Raw genomic sequence first — 22047 nt, forward strand, 5'->3', positions numbered from 1 at the left:
CTTTCCCAGGCTACAAGCAGGGAGCTGGATGGGAAGTGGAGCAAATAGAACATGAACCGATGCCCACATGGGATCCTGGCGCATGCAAGGCAAGGACTTAACCACTAGGCTAGCACACTGGGCTCGAGTAGAATGCTTTTATTCTTGTTTGGCAGGACTTTGGGTTGTCAAGTTTACATAGCAGTTAAAGTTGCAGAAGTGGTTCGTTGTGATCAAGCAGACATGGGAAGTCTGCTTGATGGTGGAAGGCAGATTTGCGTGATTCCTGCCTTGAGTTCCGGAGCAGATAGAGCAGGTGGTTGGTTGGGAAGGTGATGAGCCGTCTTGTACACATATAGCTTTTGCCGTCTGTGAGTTACTAGGACGACGGCCAAGGAGTTCTAGAACAAGGGGATGCTGAAAGTGGAGAGATGAATGGGATTTGCTTCCTGCTTGCCGGAACAGCCCAGCTTAGAACAGAAGTGTACATAGTCATGGACAGCCAAGCATGCTGGGTCTGGTGATGAAGAGACAGAGAGGATTCTGTAAACAAAATCCCATTCTAGATTTGTAGGATGGTGGTCAGGGCCAGCCTTTCAGGAGGAAGCAGAGAACTGAAGGTGGCACAGGACTTGCCAGGCTTCGGAGGGAGCATAAAGCAGCCAGAGAGAACAGTGTGGGGGAAACCTCTAAGCTACTGAGTGAGGATCAGCTTAAAGATACATTGGTGTGGCTGGAGAGAGGCAAGAAGGCTGTCTGCTAAGAATGTTAGTGAAACGTATGTCTCCATCTCCTGTGCCTTTGTCACCTTGGTCTCTTCCTGTGAGGTAGCTATTGTTTCATAGGCAGTCTGGAGATAATTGTGTGTGCTCAATATTCCTGCCCTCTTTCCCCATACGCTTTAGTGTTGTAGCTTGCTAGGCTTGCGTCCTTACCTTTGTCACATACAGATAGATTCTGTTGCCAGGTGCATCTTATTCCTTTGTATGGCTGTATCAGGATTTATTTAATCGCTTAAGAGATGTAGCTCTTTGACATACTTTTGCTAGTAGGAGCTCTATAGTTTTAATTATCCTTCGGTGTACATCTGTCGTTTTGCTGATGAATATGTCTGTAGGATGAACACCTGAGAAAAGACTGCTGGGTCAAAGGACTTGTGTGTTTACAGTTTTGATGGAAAGCAGCATATCGTCATCCTGAAACCTTGTACCGTTTTTCAAAACCAAGTGTGGAAGGGTCTCCATGGGAAATTGGAAAGCAATAGTTTGAGACTCTTGGGAGGATGAGGTATCCAGTGCCAGCGTTGGATTTTTGTTTTTAAAGGAATTGTAAGGAAGATGATGCTGGCAGGCAGTGAGCAGCTTTCCCAGTAGCAGGAGGCTGAGGGCGCTCGCTTTGTCGTCACACAGCTGTTCATTTGAGTCCTGGCTCTGCTGCTTCCTGGCTGTAGGAGCTCAGGTAAGTTCCCCAGCCGTGCTTTGTCTCTTTCCACATCCATAAGTGGAGATAAAACACTAGCACATGTTGCTATATTGTTACCTTGCCAGGGACCTGGACTTTCATCTCTGCCCATTCTTTGTGTGATCTTGGGCAGATTGTCCCCATTTTTACACATGTAAAATGATTGCTAAGAAGACATTGTGGGGTCCTGTACATGGTGTTGTTGTTGGTCACACTTTCACAGGCTTTATACTGCGTGGTACCATGCAGCCTCTACAGTGTGTGCTCCGAGGGCAGAGGGCCTTTCCCTGGGGACCAGCAGCCTCGGTGTCCAGGCAGCTCAGGACCTGCAGAGCACATGGAAGTCTCTGCAGTACCGTGGGTCCTGGTCCCGAGAGGCTGGAAGATGGAGTGCGGAAGGATTTCAGCTCCAGACTGGCAGATGGACCGACTTTCCAGCACTTTCTGAGGAATGCCTTGCCCTCTGAAGAGAAGCCGCCTTGCCCGGAGGTGGCAGATTCACCCCCCTATCTCTCTGTGGACCATCTTCTGGGAAGGCAGAGAAAAGGTTGGTTTTACTTCTCTTCTTCCCATTGACTTCCTGTCTCGCTCCTTTCTACCTCCCTGTAGGCTAGGTTAGCAGTGTGGGAAGCGGAGGCACATCTCACACTGGCATGCAGTTTAACCACTGTGTCGTCGTGTCCATCCCCCAACTGGAGTTTTTATTAACTACTACCCTCAACTCATCTCTGAAATTTATGCTTTATACTGGATTAGAGACTTTTTCTTTTTCTTTTTTGGAAGATTTATTTAGTTATTTGAAAGGCAGAAAAATTACAGAGAGAGAGGTGCAGAAAGGGCGAGACAGAGAGAGATCTTCTATTTGTGGAGTCACTCCCCAGATGGCTGCAGCAGTTGGAGTTGGGCTTATTTAAAGGCAGGAACTTTTTTTTTCCTTTTAATTTGATCCTGCCCAAAGCCAGGAACTTTTTCCAGGACTTCAAAATGGGGGGGCCAGGGGCCCAAGGACTTGGGCCACCTTTTGCTGTCCTCCCAGGCACATTAGCAGGGATCTGGGTCAGAAGTGGAGCACCCAAAACTGAACTGGTGCCCGTATGGGATGCTGGCACAAGAGGCATCATTTTTATGTACTACACCACAGCATGGACCCCTCTTTTTTATAGGATTTATTTATTCATTTTATTTATTTATTTATTTGACAGGCAGAGCATGTATCTGCTGGTTCTCTCCCCACATGGCTACAATGGTGGGGGTTGGGCCAGGTTGAAGCCTCAATTCTGGAACTGCATTCTGGTCTTCCACATGGGGGACAGGAGCCGAGAACTTGGGAAGGAGACCTTTTGAGACACGTGACCCCTTGTTGTCTGTCTCTCGTTGCAGTCTACCTTGAGACCTACGGCTGCCAGATGAATGTGAACGACACAGAGATAGCTTGGTCCATCTTGCAGAAGAGTGGCTACCTTCGGACCAATAACCTCCAAGAGGTACCTGCATTTCCCCCTATGTTTTCTGGGCCCATGTAAGAGCCTGCATATGGGCCAGTTCTGAGATGCTTCAGGCACAGATGCAGCTTGGGGAGAGAGAATTCCTTTAACTGGAAATTGGACCATGGGACTGTGGTATATTTTTTGTTTTCCAGCTCTTTTTGAAACCAAAAATGATATTCATTTTTTAGACAATGGGCTTAGGTAAACATTGACATGGGTAGGGAAATGAGAGTTTGGGTTTAATGGACACAGAGTTTTAGGGGCAGATGAAATAATTCTGGAAAAAGATGGTGGTGATGGTTGTGGGACACTGTGAATGTTCTTTATCCCCACAGAATGGTGTGCTTAGTAGTTGATACAATGAATTTTATGTTTACTACAATAATTTAAAAAAAAAAAAGCAGCTGCGTGAGAGTGGTTCTATGAGGCTGATTTCAAAGATCTTAATTTTCCTTTTTCTCTCTTTTTTGCTCCCCTTCAGGCTGATGTGATCCTCCTTGTCACCTGTTCTATCAGGTACTGGTTGGTTATTCCCTAGGGAGCGAATATGTCATGTGTGCTAGTGCCAAGCTGTTCTTCTATCCTGAGGCCCGCTCAGGGCTCCCAGCCATTGTTCCGATGACATTAGATCCTGTGAGGAAGGATCTGCTCTCCTGCTATCTCGTGTCGGAGTTCTGAAAGGGAGTGGATGACCTCAGAGTTCTTGGCCTACAAGGGTGGTCTCCTTGAAGCGGGTGGTTTTTGGCTGGACTGAGGGGCTTGTCAGGATTGGGAGATATGCAGGCAGGGTTCATTCCGAGAAAGGTGAATCCTAACGGTAGTTCTTCACTTGGATCTCATCTGTGCACTCTAAGGCTGGAGCACTCACAAGTGTATCTATAAAGGGCCTATAAAGGGCTGGAGGGGATTTTTATTCTCTTCCCATTGTTCTACTCTCAGGTTACTCAGCAGTTTATTTTCCGTTCAGTTCTGCCCTTTGACCTTTGCAGGGAGAAAGCCGAGCAGACCATCTGGAACCGCCTCCAGCAGCTGAAAACGCTAAAGACAAGGAGGCTGCGCTCCCGGGGGCCCCTGAGGATTGGAATTCTAGGTACCCAGGAATTTGCAGATTTTGTTAGCTCTGACTGGCACTCGCCATGGCTTCCAGTGGAGAGTTTGCAGTCAAGTCTGGATTCTACCACAGAGTGAAGGAATCTGGCACATCCCATACGACGAGAGATGAGAGCCTGGAGGGTTAAATGAGATAATGTGCATCAAAGGGCATTTCCTAGCTCCTCCATCTGTGCTCAGCATCTTCTTCTTGGAGTTGGGTGCAGCTCACATGTCCCAGAATTATAGACAGGAGACGGAGTTGTCTGGTGGGGTGGCGTGAATGGACAATATAGGCACTCATCAAATACACTTCTGTCCCCTTTTCCACATTTCGTCTGCTCAGTAGCCACTACCAGTTTGGACAGCATATCCAATCATTTTCCTCCAATACGTTCCAATATTTTATTAAAACGTTCTGTTGCACAATTCTGATTGGATTGGCTGGAGAGTATATTTCAAAAGTAATCATTGTGTACTCTTTATATCCCAGAGTTGAGTTAATATATTTAGCATTGTGAAAAATGTTTTTGTGTCCACTGTCAATTTCCTCTTGATGGTGTTTTAATTTTTCTGGGAATTTCATTGAATTGCTGTGGAACCCCTTTCCAGGGGTTCTGCCGTGCAGAAAGAGGCAAATTCTAGTGCTCGCTGTGTTAGTCAACATGAAAGGTGACACTGAATGCTTAGATAGGTGCCCAGCTTCCTCATCCTGTGCTGGGAGGTGGCCCTGTGCAGGTGCACCTGACGTGTGCCCAGCTTCCTCATCCTGTGCTGGGAAGTGGCCCTGTGCAGGTGTACCTGACGTGTGCCTGTTCTTTCCTTCCAGGCTGCATGGCCGAGAGGCTGAAGGAGGAGATCCTTGACAAGGAGAAGATGGTGGACATCTTGGCTGGTCCAGATGCCTATCGGGACCTACCCCGCCTGCTGGCAGTCACCGAGTCAGGCCAGCAAGCTGCCAATGTGCTGCTCTCTTTCGACGAGACCTATGCTGATGTCATGCCAGTCCAGGCGAGCCCTGGTGCCACTTCCGCTTTTGTGTGAGTCCCTGCCCAAGAGAGATGGGAATGAGCCTCTCTCCTTTGTTTCTTACTTTTTTAAACTATATAAATTTCATTATCTTTTCTTTTAAAGTTATCTAGAAAACCAAACAAAGCATCAACAACAAAGCCAGCGGTTATCAACTTGGAATGACAGAGTGACAGAGAGAGGAGGGGCAGAGATCTTCCATCTGCTGTTTCACTTCCTAAATGACCACAGTGGCCAGGCCAAAGTCAGGAACCTGGAATTCTGACTGTGTCTTCCACGTGGATGGCAGGGGTGCAGGCATGGGGGTCATCCTCCACTGTCTTTTCAGGCGCATTAGCAAGGAGCTGGGTTAGAAGTGGAGCAGCTTGCACTTGAACTGGTGCTCTGATATGGGATGCTGGTATCACAGGCTGTAGTTTAACTTGCTTCACCACAGTGTGGGACCCTCGTCATGTTTTAAAAAGAGATACATGAAGGACAGTGCTGTGGAATAGTAAACTACCACATATGGCACCAACATCCCATATAGGCACTGGTTTGAGTCCTAGCTGCTCTGCTTTCGATCCAGCTCCATGATTATGGCCTGTGAAAGCAGTGGAGAATGGCTCAAGTCCTTGGGTCCCTGCACCCACATGGGAGACCCAGAGGAAGCTCCTGGCTCCTGGCTTTGGATCGGCGCAGCTCTGGCCATTGCGCTCACTTGGGGAGTGAATCATTGGATGGAAGATCTTCCTCTCTGCATATCTGACTTTGTAATAAAAATAAATAAATCTTGAAAAAAAAACCCCTCAGTGTCTGCACCTCATACACACACGTTTACTCTCTTTCTGTCTCTCTTTGTAGTCCTTTTCTCCCTGCTTTGGATATAAATATTTCCAGCACTGTATCCATGAAGTAGAAAGTCTAGGCATGGCAAATCTTCCCCTTCACTCCTTTACTTCTTCAGGCTAGCCACTATATTCAACAATTAATTACTGTTTGCTTATGTTCTCTGATTAGATACCAATTTTTAAATTTAAATTTAATTTAAATTTTATTGCTTTGTGGATCTCAAGTTGATCCATTGTGAGCCTGGAAGCAAGAGGATAAACCCAAGGGAGTTGTGCCTTGCTCCTGCAGTTGTGCCTGCTCCTGCAGCTGTGCCTGCTCCTGCAGCTGTGTGTCCTGCAGCTGTGTGTTCCTGCAGCTGTGCCTGCTGCTGCAGCTGTGCCCTGTTCCTGCAGCTGTGCCTGCTCCTGCAGCTGTGTGTCCTGCTCCTACAGCTGGTTAGGAATTGTGCCCTGACACTCTGCCATTGCTGCTAAGTGCTTGTGTTTCCTTGTCCAGGTCAATCATGCGAGGATGCGACAATATGTGCAGCTATTGCATTGTTCCTTTCACCCGAGGTCGGGAGAGGAGTCGGCCCATTGCCTCCATTCTGGAGGAAGTGAGGCAGCTTTCTGAGCAGGTGAAGCACTCCCCAGGCTTGCCTCCTGTGAGCATGGTGGGAGGTCAAGGCCAGCCTTTCTGGTGTGCAGTATGTGTTGTCTAAGCAGGTGTACCCAATTATGATGATGCCTGTTTAGAATCAGGTTATCGAGTGTGAATTCTGGCTCAATGTGTAGGCCTAAGTCGTTTATCTTTATTTATTTAAAGATTTATTAATTTTTATTGGAAAGGCAGATATAAAGAGAGGAGGAGAGTCAGAAAGGAAGATCTTCCATCTGATGCTTCACTCCCCAAGTGGCCGCAACAGCTGGAGCTGAGCCAATCCAAAGGCAGGAGCTCTTCCAGGTCTCCCACGTGGTGCAGGGTCCCAATGCTCTGGGCCATCCTCCACTGCTTTCCCAGGCCACAAGCAGGGAGCTGGATGGGAAGTGGAGCCGCCAGGATTAGAACTGGCACCCACATGTGATCCTGGTGTGTTCAAGGCGAGCACTTTAACCTCTACGCTATCACACCAGGCCCAGTCATTTAGCTTTTATAAAACACTTTCCCTGTATGAAAAGAGAAATACATAAAACCTTCCTTGTAGGATTGGTGGAAAGTTTGAAGAGGAGTTACTTTACTTTTTTTTTTTGTACCCCTAAAGTTCTGTTTATTTTTATTTGAAAGGCAATTTTATAAAGAGAAGCAGAGACAAAGAGGTCTTCCATTTGCTAATTCACTCCCCAGATGGTCATAACAGCCAGAGCTGAGCTGATTTGAAGCTGGGAGCCAGAAGCTTCTTCTGGGTCTCCCACATGCGTAATAGGGACCCAAGTGCTTGAGCCATCCTTCACTGCTTTCTCACACCATAAGTAGGGAGTTGGATTGTAGTGGAGCAGCTGGGACATGCACTGATGCCCATACGGACTGCCAGTGCCACAGTGCAGAGGATTAGCCTACTGTGCCAATGTGATGGCCTCTCAGCACTTTTTTTTTTTTGTATGTGTGAGATTTATTTTTATTGGAAAATCAGATGAGAGACAGAGAGGAAGATCTTCCGTTCATTGATTCACTCCCCAAGTAGCTGCGATGACTAGAACTACACAATCTGAAGCCAGGAGCCCAGAGCCTCTTCCGGGTCTCCCACGTGGATGCAGGGTTCCAAGGTTTTGGGTTGTCCTTGACTACTTTCCCAGGCCACAAGTGGGGAGCTGGATGGGAGGCGGGGCCACCAGGACACACAAGGTGAGAACTTTAGCTGCTAGACTACTGTACTACTTAGCTATTTTTTATTTAGTGATTTGGCAGGAAGCCACTCAACAAGTGTTTAACTGGCTTCCCATGTACTCTTTTAGGGACTGAAAGAAGTGACACTTCTTGGTCAGAATGTTAATAGTTTTAGAGACAGTTCAGAGATCCAGTTCAACAATGCAGTTTCCACCAACCTCAGCCGTGGCTTCACCACCAACTATAAGACCAAGCAGGGGGGTCTCCGTTTTGCTCACCTTCTGGACCGGGTCTCCAGGATAGACCCTGAGATGAGGATTCGCTTCACGTCTCCACACCCCAAGGATTTTCCTGATGAGGTGAGTGCCAGGAAGGTCCTGAGTGTGCTATGAATGGGCCTCAGGGACCTTGAGTCGGGCTCGGGGCACCCTGGGTGCATTGCTGTCTCCCCCTCTGGATCTGCTAACTCTTTGGAGTGGAAACAGGACTGATACTGAGTGGGAGGTGAGAACTCCTGTGGCATGGGAGGGCTCTGCCATGCTTTCATTGCAGGTGGATGGCTCTGGTAGGGATGGTGGTGCTCGCAGTCACAGTAGTATGGGGAGGTGGTGAGATGGGGCAGCAGCACATTGTAGCTTCAGATCTGAGTTCAGATCCTGGTTTCCCTATTTCTGCAGTAGTTGTGTGGCTCTTACCTTGCCATCTTCATCTGTAAGAAGGGGCTGATACCTCTTGCTTTGCGTTTTGTTGAATGGATAAAATGTGTCAAAAGTAGCTGCTCCATTGTCTGTTGTGGAGTAATTAGCTCATGCACAAAATTTTTTTTGGAAAGCTGTTTATTGTGGTAAAATGTCAATGTTTTGATACCCATTGCCACCTTTCTCCCCTGAATTGCTTGTCTTTTGACTGAGTTGTAAAAATTCTCTGTCATTAGACTTATTTGAAAGGCAGAGTGAGAGGAGGGATAGGTGGAAAGAGAGAGATCTTCCATCTGCCTGAGAGAAATATATATGTATTATATAAAGACACACACACACACACGCTGAGAGATGTCTTTCATCTGATGGTTCATTCTCTAGATGGCTGCAACAGCTAAACCTGGGCCAGTCTGAAGCTAGGCAAGTAGAACTCCATCCAGGTCTCCCACATGGGTGGCAGTCTTTACAAGCACATGAACTGGCTTTACTACCTTCCCAAGTGCATTAGCAGGAAGCTGGCTTGGAAGCAGAACAGCCAGGATTCAAACTGACACTCCTGTACGGGATGGTGATACTACGAGTGGAAGCTTAATCTGTATCACGTTGGCCCCTCCTTATGTGTTTTTGCTACAAATTTTTTGTAATGTATTTTCAGATAGTTCCCCCTAATTCTATTTCTTGATGATGTCTTTTAAAGTAGTTAACTTCTTTCAGCTAAGCTAGATAAAAGAAATTCTGTTTTTTTTTTTTTTTTTGCCTGCTGATTCTTATGTCAGCATTGCCTAGAAACAGTGCCATGACTCAAATCCGACCTCTTGATTTTTCCCCTTCAACTTCTTGAAATCAGAGATGTTTTTGGGCATCTCTGGGGTAGACAGAGCCAAAATGAGGGATTTGGGTAATTCATGTGTTTGCTTTAATTAACCTTTTAGTTACTTTCAGTTGGCCTTGGAAGGAAGTGAGAGTGGTTGTTTCTTCACATAAGATTGTTTGGTGAGACTTAGGTGACCTGCAATGTGCTCTGTTTAATCAGGTCCTGCAGTTGATTCACGAGAGAGACAACATCTGTAAACAGATCCACCTGCCAGCCCAGAGTGGAAGCAGCCGTGTGTTGGAGGCCATGCGGAGAGGGTCAGACTTGTTTCACAAGGCGGGGACATCCTGCAGTGCTGTGTTGCTAAGGGGGTAGCATAGTGTGTGACATGGGGCACCTGCTCAGTGAGTGTAACCGTGTGAGCAGAGACAGCAGAATGCGATGGGACACAGCCTGGTCGCTGAGTACTAAGACTGAGCTGGGCTTGGATGTTCACGTTCAGTTACTGCGTGGTGCACCCTGAGGTTTTACTCCTTTGGCTTGTAACATTAAGAAAGTCTTCTGGGTCCTGGAGGTTCAATGCAGGTTCAACCCCATTCCCAAGTGTTCTCAGGGTAAGGGAGGAGAGAAGGTGACCCAAGGCAGGGTGTTAAGCCAAGTAGAGAACTAGTGCTTTGCCTTGTTTTCCACAATGGCAAAGAGTTGTAAAGAAACTTTTCTGTTCAATCTGTCCTAATCAAAAAGGTGTTTGAACCAGATATTTGTACGATCTAGTTTAGAGGGGCTGGATAAAAGGGACTCTTTTGGTATTTGGCCGTGTGGATGAGAAGTGCTGGCTTGCAGGAATGTGGAGTTAAATTTTATAGCATTCCTTGAAAGAAGATGAGCTTATCTTGGTCTCTGCTGTCATTTATTGCAGATACTCTCGGGAAGCTTATGTGGACTTAGTTCACCATATCAGAGAGTCCATTCCAGGTACAATCAAAGAACAGATCTGGGGCTGACGCTGTTTCATGGTGGGTTAATCCTCTGCCAGCTGTGTTGGCATCCCAGAGAGGCATCAGTTCAAGTCCTGGCTGTCGGCTGCATCACTTTTGGTTCAGCTCCCAGCTCATGTGCTTGGGAAGGCAGCAAAAGATGGCCATGTGCTTGGGCCACTACGCTCACCTGGAAGACCTGGAAGATGCTCCTGGCTCTGGATTGGCTCAGCTCCAGCCATTACTACCATTTCTTTTCTGACTTTTCTGAGCTTGTGGGAGAGACCTTGTTTCTTATCATAAGTTGACAAAGCTATGATTTAAATTAGTTTTGATTTTGGGGCAGACAATGTCTTGGCTTTATAGCATCTTGTTAGTGTAAACTTTGTTTCTTCTTTTATTTTTTTAAAATTTGTTTTTTTTTTTCTTTTAATTTGAAAGGTAGAGTCACAGAGAGGGAGACAAAAAGAGGGCTTCCACGAGTTGACCACTCCCCAAATGACCACAATAGCCAGAGCTGGGCCTGTCCCGAGTCAGGAGCCAGGAGCTTCTTGTAGGTCTCCCACATGGGTGCAGGGGCCCCAACACTTGAGCTATCCTTCGCTGCTCTCCCAGAAACATTATGAGGGAGCTGGATTGAAAGTAGAGCATCCAGGACTCAACTTGATGTCCATATGGAATGCTGATACTGCAGGCTGTGGCTTTACGGATATACAACACCCACCCCCTCACTTTCCTAACAAAATTATTCTATAGTCTTTCAGTTTAGATTTGAAAGTATCTACATTTCCCCTGGATTTCAAATTATCGTAACTTGCATACTGCACAGTACTTAAAGTTTTGATGGGGCTGGATAGCGTGGCCCTGGGTTTACTGGCTTTGGATTGAGCACATTGTTAGGAGACTCTTCACTTCCCTGAGCTGCGGCTGCTTTATCTGTAAAGTGGCATTTTTAAAAAAAGATTTATTGATTTTTATTGGAAAGGCAGATATACAGAGAGGAGGAGAGAGGGAGAGGAAGGAAGATTTTCTGTCTGATGATTCACTCCCCAAGTGAGTGCAACGGCTGGTGCTGCGCCAATCTGAGCCAGGAGCCAGGAACTTCCTCCAGGTCTTCCAGACAGGTGCAGGGTCCCAAGGTTCTGGGCCATCCTCCACTGCTTTCCCAGGCCACAAGCAGGGAGCTGGATGAGAAGTGTAGCTTCCGGATTAGAACTGGCGCCCATATGGGATCCCGGTGCATTCAAGGTGAGGACTTTAGCTGCTAGGCCATTGTGCCGGGTCCTGTAAAGTGGCATTAATAGTATTCCACTCACCAGGCTGTTGGAATTAATAAATAGATGATAAAGTGTGGTGCTCGCGCAGAGATTGGTGAGTGCTCCTGCCTTCAGTAAACATCCTGTTAAATTGAATTCAAAGTATATGTTTTAGTCTATATATATACGATGCATCAGTAAAAATGAAAATATATTAGAAGTGTGTTATGCAGGCCCTGTAGCTTTTCAGTAGTGAAAACAGACCCGCTTTGAACGTCTGAGCTCCTGGTGAGAGTACTGTGGGCCGAGTGAGCAGCCAGGCTCTGGCACAGAGTTTAGACAAGCAGCCCATCCCCTCTTGCCTGGTAGTACCCATTGCTTTACCAGTGTGGGGGCTGAATAGCTGCAGTGAGGGCCTTGCCGTCACTCAGCCTCCCTCTGATCTGTAAGTTTGTGAAGCTTCTCTTAAAGGTAAGCGGCAGCAGCAGGAACTCCTCGTCCTTCGCTGTGCTTCCAGGTGTGAGCCTCAGCAGCGACTTCATCGCCGGCTTTTGCGGGGAGACGGAGGACGATCACCTGCAGACGGTGTCTCTGCTTCGGGAAGTTCAGTACAACATAGGCTTCCTGTTCGCCTACAGCATGAGGCAGGTGAGCCTGGGCTGAGGGGGACTGTCTTCTTTCCCGACCGGCTTGGGCCTGGTTACAGACCCTGGGCTGAAAGAGAAGGTGCCATCAGGGCAGCCCAGAAGCTGACCATCCCTCCTCCTCCTCTTTCTTCTTTTCTTCTTTCTCTCATTCCTCTTCCTCTTCTTCCTTTTTTGGGAAGGAATAAATAAATATTTATTTATTTGAAAAGCTGTAGCATAGAGCGGGTAGGAGAAACACCTGTGAAATGGGGATAACGTCGGCACCGCCCTCATGGGGTTGTTTTGAGGAATACACACACACACACAGCACTTGGTGCCTGCGAAAGTGCACAAGAAAGGTAAGTTGCTAGTCACAAGACAGAGTGGAGTAAAAGCTGCACACACTGTGGGCTTTCCCACCCGTTGCTGCAGATTGGTGTGCATGTCCAGACTGCCTTTAGTGTGCAGCTCTTCCTTTTAATCTGTTTTCTTGTCTAGTTTAGTTATTTTCCATGTTTTGAGTATGGGTGTGTGTGTGTGCACATGTGTGTATGTGTGTGTATGAAAATATATACACACTTAAGTTTTAAGTAATTTAAAGGTTTTTCAAGGATACATTTTCTCTTCTTTTGAACTAGATAATATATGCTTATATTATAAAATTCGAAAGTGGGCCAGGTGCCTAGTGGTTAGCATTCCTGCATCCCATAATGAAGGACCTGGGTTTTTTGTTTTTGTTTGTTTTGAGAGATAGAGTTACAGAGAGAAGGAGAGACAGAGAGAAAGATCTTTGACCCGCTGACTCATTCCCCGAATGGCTGCAGTGGCCAGAGCTGAGCTAGTCTGAAGCCAGGAGCTTCTTCCACGAGGGTGCAGAGACTTAAGGCTTTGGGCCATCCTCTGCTGTTTTCCAGGGTCACAATCAGGGAGCTGGATGGGAAGTGGGACAGCTGTGACACTTAACTGGTGCCCAGATGGGACGTTAGTGCTTGCAGGCAAAAGGTCGGCCAGTTGAGCCATTGTGCCAGCTGACTTTGTGGCTGAGCCATTGTGGCTCCTGACTTTGGATTGGTCCAACTCCAGCCATTGTGTTCACTGGGGAGTGGACTGGTAGGTGGGAGATTTCTCTGTGTTTCTCTCTCTCCACCTTTTTATCTCTATCTAACTGTGCCATTGCAAGAAAAATAAAAACCAAACCTTTTAAAATAAAAAATTGGCGTGTTTCTTGAGAATGGATCCTGTGATTTCTTGTTGACCCCCAACTTTCTTTTTTCCTTTAATAGAAGACACGAGCATTTCATAGACTCAAGGACGATGTTCCAGAAGAAGTAAAATTAAGGCGTTTGGAGGAACTGATCACGGTCTTCCGGGAAGAAGCCACAAAAGCCAACCAGAGCTTCGTGGGCCGAACCCAGCTGGTGCTGGTGGAAGGGGTGAGGCCAGATGTATATGTTTATGGATTGTGTTTTAAAACAGTGTATCTTTCCTTTATGTAGGCTTTTAAAGATTTTTTTTTATCCTATATGTGTTTTATGGGATTTTCATCTTATGTATTTGATTTTTACATTTTTAAATTGGGCGGAGCTATTAAGTGGAGTTGCATTTTCCTCTTGGTATCCATCCCTGTTGTACAGGTTTACAATTGAATTTTGTGTGTTTATCTTCAATCCCATGACCTTGCTGAACTCAATAGTTCTAGGAACAGATTTCCTGTCATTTCTGGGGGTTTTCTACATAGTTAATCATATCATTGTGTTTTTTTCCCTTCCTTCCTGATGTCCTGAGTTCTTTCATTATTTCCTTTCTGTTCAGAGAGCTTAAAGGAGCCACTTGGCAACAGATTCTCTGTTTTTTTCTTCTTCTTAGAATTTTCTCATTTTTTCATCATTCTTTCTTTTTTTTTTTTAAATTTATTTATTTGAAAGGTAGAATAATAGATAAGACAGAGAGATTGTCCAGCTTTTAATTCATTTCCTAAGTGCTCACAGTATCCAGGGCTGGGCCAGATCAAAGCCAGGAACCAGGAACTCCATTCCGGGTCTCCCCCACGGGTGCAGGGTCTCAAGGCTTTGGGCCGTCCTCGACTGTTTTCCCAGGCCACAAGCAGGGAACTGGATGTGAAGTGGAGCAGCCGGGACACGAACTGGAGCCTGTCATAAGGGATCCTGGCACATGCAAGATGAGGATTCAGCCACTGGGCTATTGTTCTGGTCTCCACAGATTTTTAAAAAATATTTATTTATTTAAGAGAGAGAGAGAAAGAGAGATCTTCATCCACTGATTCCCTCCTCAGCTGGGCACAGTTGTCAGTATTAGGCCAGGCTGAAGCCAGGAACCAGTGGCTTTACCCAGGTCTCATGTGGTTGTAGTTGCCCAAGCACTTGAGCCTCTGCTGCTTCCCCAGGCTGTTGGCAGGGAGCTGGATAAGGAACGGAGTAACTGGAACAGTGCAGGCAATGCTTTAATTTGCTAGGTTATAATGCTGGCACCAGCCACAGCTTTTCTAGTCCTTTGTCATTCTGCCCTCTGGGTTGATGATGACCGATGTGAGTGATGTGAGTACAAAGGTTACATGTTTGTAATGTGCCCCAGGCTCTATTCAGATTTTTTTCTAGTCAGTATTTTTCATGTTGTTCAGATTGGTAATATCTATTGTTTACTGATCTTTTTAGCCTTATAATTGTTTTACATTTAAAGATAATGATTTTGGGCCCGGCGCCGCGATGTAGCGGCTGAAGTCCTTGCCTTGAATGCACCGGGATCCCATTTGGGCGCCGATTGTAATCCCAGCAGCCCCGCTTCCCATCCAGCTCCCTGCTTGTGGCCTGGGAAAGCAGTTGAGGACGGGGCAAAGCTTTGGGACCCTGTAGCTGCGTGGGAGACCCGGAGGAAGTTCCTGCTTCCTGGCTCCGAATCGGTGGAGCACCAGCCATTGCAGTCACTTGGGGAGTGAATCATTGGACGGAAGATATTCCTCTCTTTCTGACTTTTCAATAAAAATAAATAAATCTTTAAAAAAAAAAAAGACAAGAAAGAGAAAACCCTCCCATGCTTCAAAAATAAATAAATAAATAAAGTTCATGATTTTTTAGCTGTCACAAGCACTGGGGAAAAGTTTTTCCCCTCCATGTTTCTGGAAGTAGAATTTATGTTTGTGGTTAGAAATAATTGTGCTGTTTGCCTTCAGTCTCTTTTGTTGCACTTTCCTGGCAATGTAGTGCATCTCGGAAGTTTGGGGTTCCTGTAAACTGTTGTGATCAAGTCCAGGAACCTTGCTCTCCAAGTGTGTTAAGAGGGAGCTGAATTGGAAATGGAGCAGCGGGAACTTCACCCAGTGCCTGTATGGCACAGTGCTGGCCCCTTGTTTTCGTTTTAGCTTCTATTCCTTTCTTTACTGTGTTCTTGTTTACCTTGGAAGCGTTTTCACATTTAAGGCTCCTCCTAATAGCTGTTTTAATGTTTGTGTATGCTAATGTCATTCTTGCTAGCCTTTCTTGGTCTGTTTCTACATTTAGTAATTTTCCATCAAATGCTGAACAATCTAACTGTCACTTTCGATTGTTTGGATTCTGTTATTGAACTTTGGCTGCTGACTATCTGGAGGAGCCAGTGGGGACTCTCTGGTTGGGGGTCCCAGGTTCCCAGCCCCATGTTTGACAGTTCCCCTGTTCCTCTCTCTGCCTGAACTCATGGGTTTTACTCTACACACGCACATGCTCAGTCAAGGTTCAGGGGACCTCCCACGTGTGTCCCTAGAGTTCTCTTTCTGCTTAGCTCCCTCATTGGACTTGGCCTCATGGTTTCTAGCTGAGTTGAGCTCCCCTTTGAAGGCTGACTCCTCTCCCGCAACAGAGAGCGCCCACGCTCAGCCTGAGTGCTCTGATCTGGTGGCGGCTTCTAGCAGGAAGCAGTACTGGCGGGATGGAAGGGACGACGCCCTTCCTTTGTTTCCCTCCTGTCACCCACCAGGCTTACACAGTCTGTTGTTTCAAGTCTGAAAACAGTCATTTCAAGCATTCTGCCCAACTTCTGGGTTATTTAAGGCTGGAGGGCAAACTTGGTTCTTGTCACTTTATTATTGCTGGAAGAGAAAAACATTTTTATAGCCTAAAAGTTAATCCTACAGACGTGGTTCTGTTATCTTCTGGCCCCATGTTGTAGTGGAGACTGGCTTCAGGTTTGCTTATTTGAGAGGTAAAGTCACCCAGGTAGGACGATCACACAGTGTTCCTGAGTGACCACTGCAAGGCTGTGTACAGTGGAAGTTGGTTAGCCAAGTACGTCGCCCACAGTCCCTGGCTCTCCGCTTGTTGGAGGTTCTTTCCTACAGAAAGCAGGTCTGCACATACTCGCTGACCAATGCAGTCATTAAAACACAGCAGCAGAACTTGATGCAAAGTTTCTGGTGTATGCTGTGCACTGTCCTCGCTGGTGGAGCAGCCATGAATGCAGCCCTGATTCTCAGTAAAGGAGTGCTGTGTGGCTGAGACCTGTGGCGATGTGAGATAGAAGGTGCTTCATCTGCCCTTCAGGAAGTTATGACTGTGACAGACTCAGAATTCCCATCTCTTCTTTGTGTAGTTCAGCAAGCGCTCTACCAGTGACCTGTGTGGCCGGAATGATGGGAACCTGAAGGTGATCTTTGCTGATGTGGAGATGGAGGATGTTGCCAGCCCTGGGCTCAAGGTCAGAGCCCAGCCTGGGGATTACGTGCTGGTGAAGGTAAGGTGTTGTTTTGGGCTTTCGACTTGCACTGTGAAATGAGTGTTGGTTTGCATAATTTGTGGGAATAATGATTTTTTTTTCCTAGAGAAAGTTTTTTAGTAAAAGGAAAAAAAAAAATTGACACTGGAAGAGCAGCTTAGATTGAATCTAATACTACTTCTTACTAATAGCTTCTTGGTTGTCTTTTCTGTTGCCCTGGAAGAGAGGTGTGTGTGTGTAAATTGAGGGAGATGGTGTAGACAGCAGCAGCTGGTTTCCTGCTGCAGAGAGGTCTGGAAGTGGCAATGAATTTGAGTGAGCTGGGAGTGGACACCGCTCAAGATGAGCTTTCCCTGTGCTGTGGCTTCGGGGCCCTTGCCTGTGCTGGCAGAGCTGGGCAGTTGGTGGCGGGAATTTCCCCACCTTCCTCTCCTTGGCCTGGGGACACCCTGCCTATTTTTGGTCCTTCCTCTTCTTCCCTTCTTACTCAGGTGTGCTGCTGCCGCTTCTGTTGGTTCTCGTGCCTACATTGCCCTGGAACCAGAGGCTGTGGGATGCCTACTGTGTCAGCCTGAGCCTGGGCGCTGGAGCACCTGCAGAAGGGAGTCGTTTGGAGCGTGTGGCTCCTCCGTGGCTTGGCTGGGCATGCGTCCTCCTTCCTTATCCTGCTTTTAGCCTTGCTCTGGTTTGGGTCTCCATCTTGGGTCACAGGAACCATGGCCCACCACTTAATAGGGCAGGGAGGCTCACAGCTCTGGTGAGTTAGCTCTGTGAACTGGCCTGTAAGTTGGACCCCACTCAGACATTCCTTTCCTGCATGTCCTCCCATGTTTAACAGGCTGAAACTTCCAGTGCCACCAGTTTGCTGATTGGAGACTTGGAGGTCCCATTCCCTTTGCCCTTGTCTCGGCAGGGGATTGTCTGACTTAAACACTTTCCAGGCGTTTCCCAGGGGAAGTGATCCCTGGCAGCCAGCAGTGGGAGTCGGCTGAAAAAAGTTCTTTAGGAACTTCTTTGTTTGTTCATTCTTTCTCCTCGCCCCTCCTCCCTTCCCATCCCATCTTTCTTTCTTTTTATGCACTACCTTGTTTTCTCTATCTTTTAGTGACATTTTGCTTCTTTGAGTTTTAGTTGCTTTTCAGAATGTACTTCCTCTACTCTTTCTTCTAGCTACAGGTTACTTGAAAAGGTGGGCTGGGTTGTAGTGTGAGTGTGGTGTTCATTTATAAAATGGAAGAATTCTGCTTGTCTGGAAAGAGAGGGGTGACCCCATGTTACTTGAGATGCTTCTGTTCCCAAGTGACTTGAACCCCTCAGGTGGGCTTCATGGAAGAGGAAGGACGTGTGTGCCAGGGCATGCTGCTCTTTCTGCCCCTGCTCCTCTCATGCTCGTCCACCCAGTGTCTTTGCTTCCTTGTAGACTGTGCCCTCACAAGTGGCAAGTGGCACTGTCTTACTCTACTTTCTCTTGGCATGTTCTCTTCTGCTTCTGCTGAGTACTGCACCTTGCCAGATTGCGAGAAGTGGTTTTTTTTTTTAAGATACACCGCCCCATATATATATATATGTATATATTATATATATTATATATATATAGTTTTAAATAGTTACAGAGATGAGAGGAGGGAGAAAGAGAGATTGATTTTCTGTCTACTGGTTCACTAACCAAATGGCTGCAACAGCCAGGATGGACCAGGCTGAAACAAGAAGTTCATCCAAGTCTCCCATGTGGCTTCAGGGGTTGAGGATTTGGACTAGCCCACTGTTGTTCCAGGTTCATAAATTAGCAAGGAGTTGGATCAGCAAGGAGCAGGTGGGACTCAAGCTAGCATCCATATGGGATGCTAGCATTGCAGGTGGTAGCTGAACCTGTTTTGTCATAATGCTGGCCCCCTACCCTTTCAGATTAAAAAAAAAAACATCTATCATATCTTTTCTTAAACAAACAAACAAAACTGACTTCTGTCACTGAAGAGGGAGGGAAGAGGTGTTGGGGATGTGGTCTCTGCCACATGAGCCAGCTGCACTTATTTGGAATGTACAATCATAATGTCTAAATGAGCACATGGCAGGCCCTGGGATCCTGATCCGACTGTTTCCCCAGGAACTTGACTTTAATCTCCCCTCTCCTGGGCAGTCCTTTGTCTTGGCTGGCATCATTGCCTCCACAGAGAAAATACACACACTCAGATGAAGTCTCAGGGGTCCCACCTGCTCCTCACACCTGTGCCCAGGCGGTCACCTGTGCAGGCTGCCATCTGTGCTCCGGGAACCTGTCGGTTCTGTCTGCACCCTCCGGTGCCAGAGCTGTCCTCTGTGTCCTAACTGCCCTTCCTGTCCTCTCCTGAAGTTTGTATTTTTCTCTTTTCCCTCTTGGATCTGTGGAAAACTTTTTCACACTTCCCTTCTTTTCAAGCCTCCCCCATCTCTGAAAATGGCACCATGTAGTTGTTTAATCCCCCCCACAGGTGCTTGCTCTCCTGTCCTCCACCGCCAGCAGTCTGTCTTGGTGCAGCCTGTGGATGTGTCTTGGACCCATCCCTTCCATTCTGTCTCTAAGCCACCACCGTTTCTGGCTGGCAGATCGCAGCTGCTTCCTCCCTGCTCTTTGGCATCTGTGTTTCTCAAATGAGTTGTTACATTGACATTTATCATCAGTGCAGAGAAAGCGAGTGCCCTGACAGATGATCACAGAGTGAGCCAATCAGCCAGATAAGGGAATGGGATAGAACACCGTCAAGGCCCCAGAAATCCTTTTGTGTCCTCCCCTGACCTAATTTCAAGGCTAACTCCTCTCCTGACTTGAACCTCATGGTTTAGTTTTGCACGTTTCCATCCCCCCCACCCCAAGCCTGCTACCTGATGAGTGTTGCTTGTGGCAAGTTAGAACCATATGGTGTACAGTTTTGTGTGCTTTCCTCCTTTCTCTGAACTCTGTGTTGTGTAGCTCCTTTGATCACATTTGCCCAGTTTAGGAAAATACCATGATTTGTGTGAGCATTCTGCCATCCTAGCTGTTTCGGTTGTTCCAAGCATACAGCCGTTGTGCTCTGAGAAGTCACACGTATGTATTTTTTTGCACGTGGCGCTATTTGTTGCTCTTGGGTCTGTAGCTTGGCAGTGTTGGTTCTTGGCGTGTGTGTAATGGAAGAGCTGAGGGGTGCCTCCAACAGTGGTGCTGGGGGATCCATATTTTCAGATCCTCTACTTTCATTTGCATCCCCCTGTAGTCTGGACTCCTCAGTAGGCAGGTTCCCATGCCTCTGCTTAGGCCTCCAGCAGCTTCTCATTGGAGATAGCCTGCACTACAGGGAGCCCAGGGCATCTGTCATCTGGCTGCCCCAATCGTGGCCTAGCTTCACATCCCTGCCCTCTTTAGACCTCACCTGTCACCCTGCAGAGGAGCCTTGCCCTGACAAGCTGGCTCTGAAGCAGTCACTGTGTACTAATATTAACCCCTTCCTCTCTATGGGACTTCTCAGCCTGTGATCTGTGTATGTATTCTGAAAGCTCTGTTGAGGACAGGGTGACTAGTCAGTTTTGTTAATCTCTGCATCTCTGGTGCCTCGGTAAGACCTGTGCTTCATAAGCACTCAACACATATTGTAGATGTGTGGCTTTATGTTCATGGTGTGACATGGGACCTCTGGTAATTTTGGGTCACATCCGTTGACTTCAGTTAGAAAGGGAAGAGAATTTTTGTCCACAAATCTGGGCCAGAAGTGTTTCAAGGAAGGCTTTGATTTGCCCTGCCTGGATCATGGTTCATATTAGGGTTAGGCGGGCAGGGGCTGTGATGGGCATGTCACACCTGGGCTGCAAGCTCTAGGGCTGGGGCGTGCAGGTGGCATCTCCCCGGGGAAGAAGGACACGTGACTGTGTGGGGCCGACCTGCCTCAGGCTTCTTGACTGGGGCATTGCTCTTTCGTTGGAGGTCTTTCTTCCTTGCAGGACTGGGGCACTCAGGAACCATGCAGTTCCTGACTCCTCCTCTGCAGTCTTGGTTACTGGACCCCCTCTGATTGGCTTTTTTCCAGATCTCCTCTGCCAGCTCTCAGACACTGAAGGGCCACGCCCTCTGCAGGACCACTCTGCAGGACTCCTCAGCACAGCTGACTGCATGGGTGCACCCGGATGAGGCAGAGAACTGTGGCTGTCGCTGACTGAGGAGGTAACAGGGCCTTGGGGCCACGCTGCGAGTGCAGGAGCAACTTCATGTCAAACACATCTCCTGACTGCTACATGGACAGCTCTTTTGATTATTAAAAGGAAATGATCCTTTGTCTCCACTTTTACTTCATTATCACCCTGGATGCCGCTCTTGGGGTTTCCCTGCTGCATCGCTGCCATGGACACTGCCGACTTGTCTGCTTGTCTCCCCTGGATCCTGGGAGGCCACCAGTGAGGATGGGATGGTGGGCAGAACCCTTTGCTCTGGGTCTTTTTAATGTTTTCCTTTGAGGCTTTCGACTTAGTTGCCCATCACATTTTATTCCATGATTTGAAAGTTGTAGAGTTACAGGGAGAGGGGGAGAAAGAGAGAAAACTCTTTCATCTGCGGGTGTACTTCTCAAATGGCTGCAGTAGCCAGAGCCAGGATGGTCCCAGCCAGCACTCAGAAGCTTCTTCTGGGTCTCCCATGTGGGTGCAGGGGACCAGGCATTTGGGTCAGAGGCCTTTAGCAGGGAGCTGAACTGGCAGTAGAGCAACTGGACATCAAACCATTGCCCAGTGGGATGCTGGTACTACAGGTGGAGACTTAGCTTGCTCTGCCACGGTGCTGGCCCCTCATATTTATTTGAAGCATTTTGTTACATTCAGGAACTATGTTGTGCTTCAGAATCATCTTTTATCTTTCTTCTTTCATCCCAGAATGAGTCATTTCTCAGTGGATCCTTTTAGATGATTTTTGTAAAGAATAGCATTAATAGATAGTGATAGTATTAGATGGAAGGCTAATAGTATTTGGCATAGTAGTTGAGGTGGCCCTGGGGTGTCCATAACCTTTACCCACGTGCCAGAATTGGAGTTCTGGTTAAGCTTCCAACTCTAGCTGCTTGCCAGTGCTCACCCCGGGGAGTAGCAGGTGGGGGCTCAGCTGCATGACTCCTTGCCATCCACATGGGGACCCTGATTGAGTTTCTGGTTCCTGGCTTTCTTGGCCTGGTCCAGTCCCTACGGATATTTGGAATTGAACTAGCAGATAGGAAATTTCTCTGTCTCTACCTTTCAAATAACTGAAAATTCTTAAAAAAAAAAACAAAAACAAAAACAAAAAACCAACCAACAGCTA

General features: G+C 47.2%; 1 protein-coding gene across 3 annotated transcripts; it reads left to right on the forward strand.

The window, feature by feature from the left end:
• The first annotated feature begins 1270 nt into the window (after positions 1–1270).
• CDK5RAP1 (CDK5 regulatory subunit associated protein 1) lies at positions 1271–21036 on the forward strand. Of its 3 annotated transcripts, none has more exons than XM_040981637.1 (13): positions 1271–1987; positions 2821–2924; positions 3409–3443; positions 3917–4017; positions 4846–5056; positions 6372–6492; positions 7808–8038; positions 9411–9508; positions 10111–10166; positions 11942–12072; positions 13337–13483; positions 16632–16772; positions 20792–21036. In XM_040981637.1, the coding sequence occupies exons 1-13, from the start codon at positions 1600–1602 to the stop codon at positions 20915–20917; spliced, it is 1890 nt and encodes a 629-aa protein (XP_040837571.1). In that variant the 5' UTR covers positions 1271–1599; the 3' UTR covers positions 20918–21036. The 3 variants fall into 3 exon arrangements, with proteins under 3 accessions (XP_040837571.1, XP_040837569.1, XP_040837572.1); XM_040981635.1 differs by having other exon boundaries at positions 1275–1987; positions 13334–13483; XM_040981638.1 differs by lacking the exon at positions 7808–8038 and having other exon boundaries at positions 1275–1987; positions 13334–13483.
• Positions 21037–22047: the final 1011 nt, after the last annotated feature.

This window comes from Ochotona curzoniae, unplaced genomic scaffold (genome assembly GCF_017591425.1).
Source record: "Ochotona curzoniae isolate NIBS_2020 unplaced genomic scaffold, NIBS_Ocur_1.0 contig_3520, whole genome shotgun sequence".
Lineage (NCBI taxonomy): Eukaryota > Metazoa > Chordata > Mammalia > Lagomorpha > Ochotonidae > Ochotona > Ochotona curzoniae.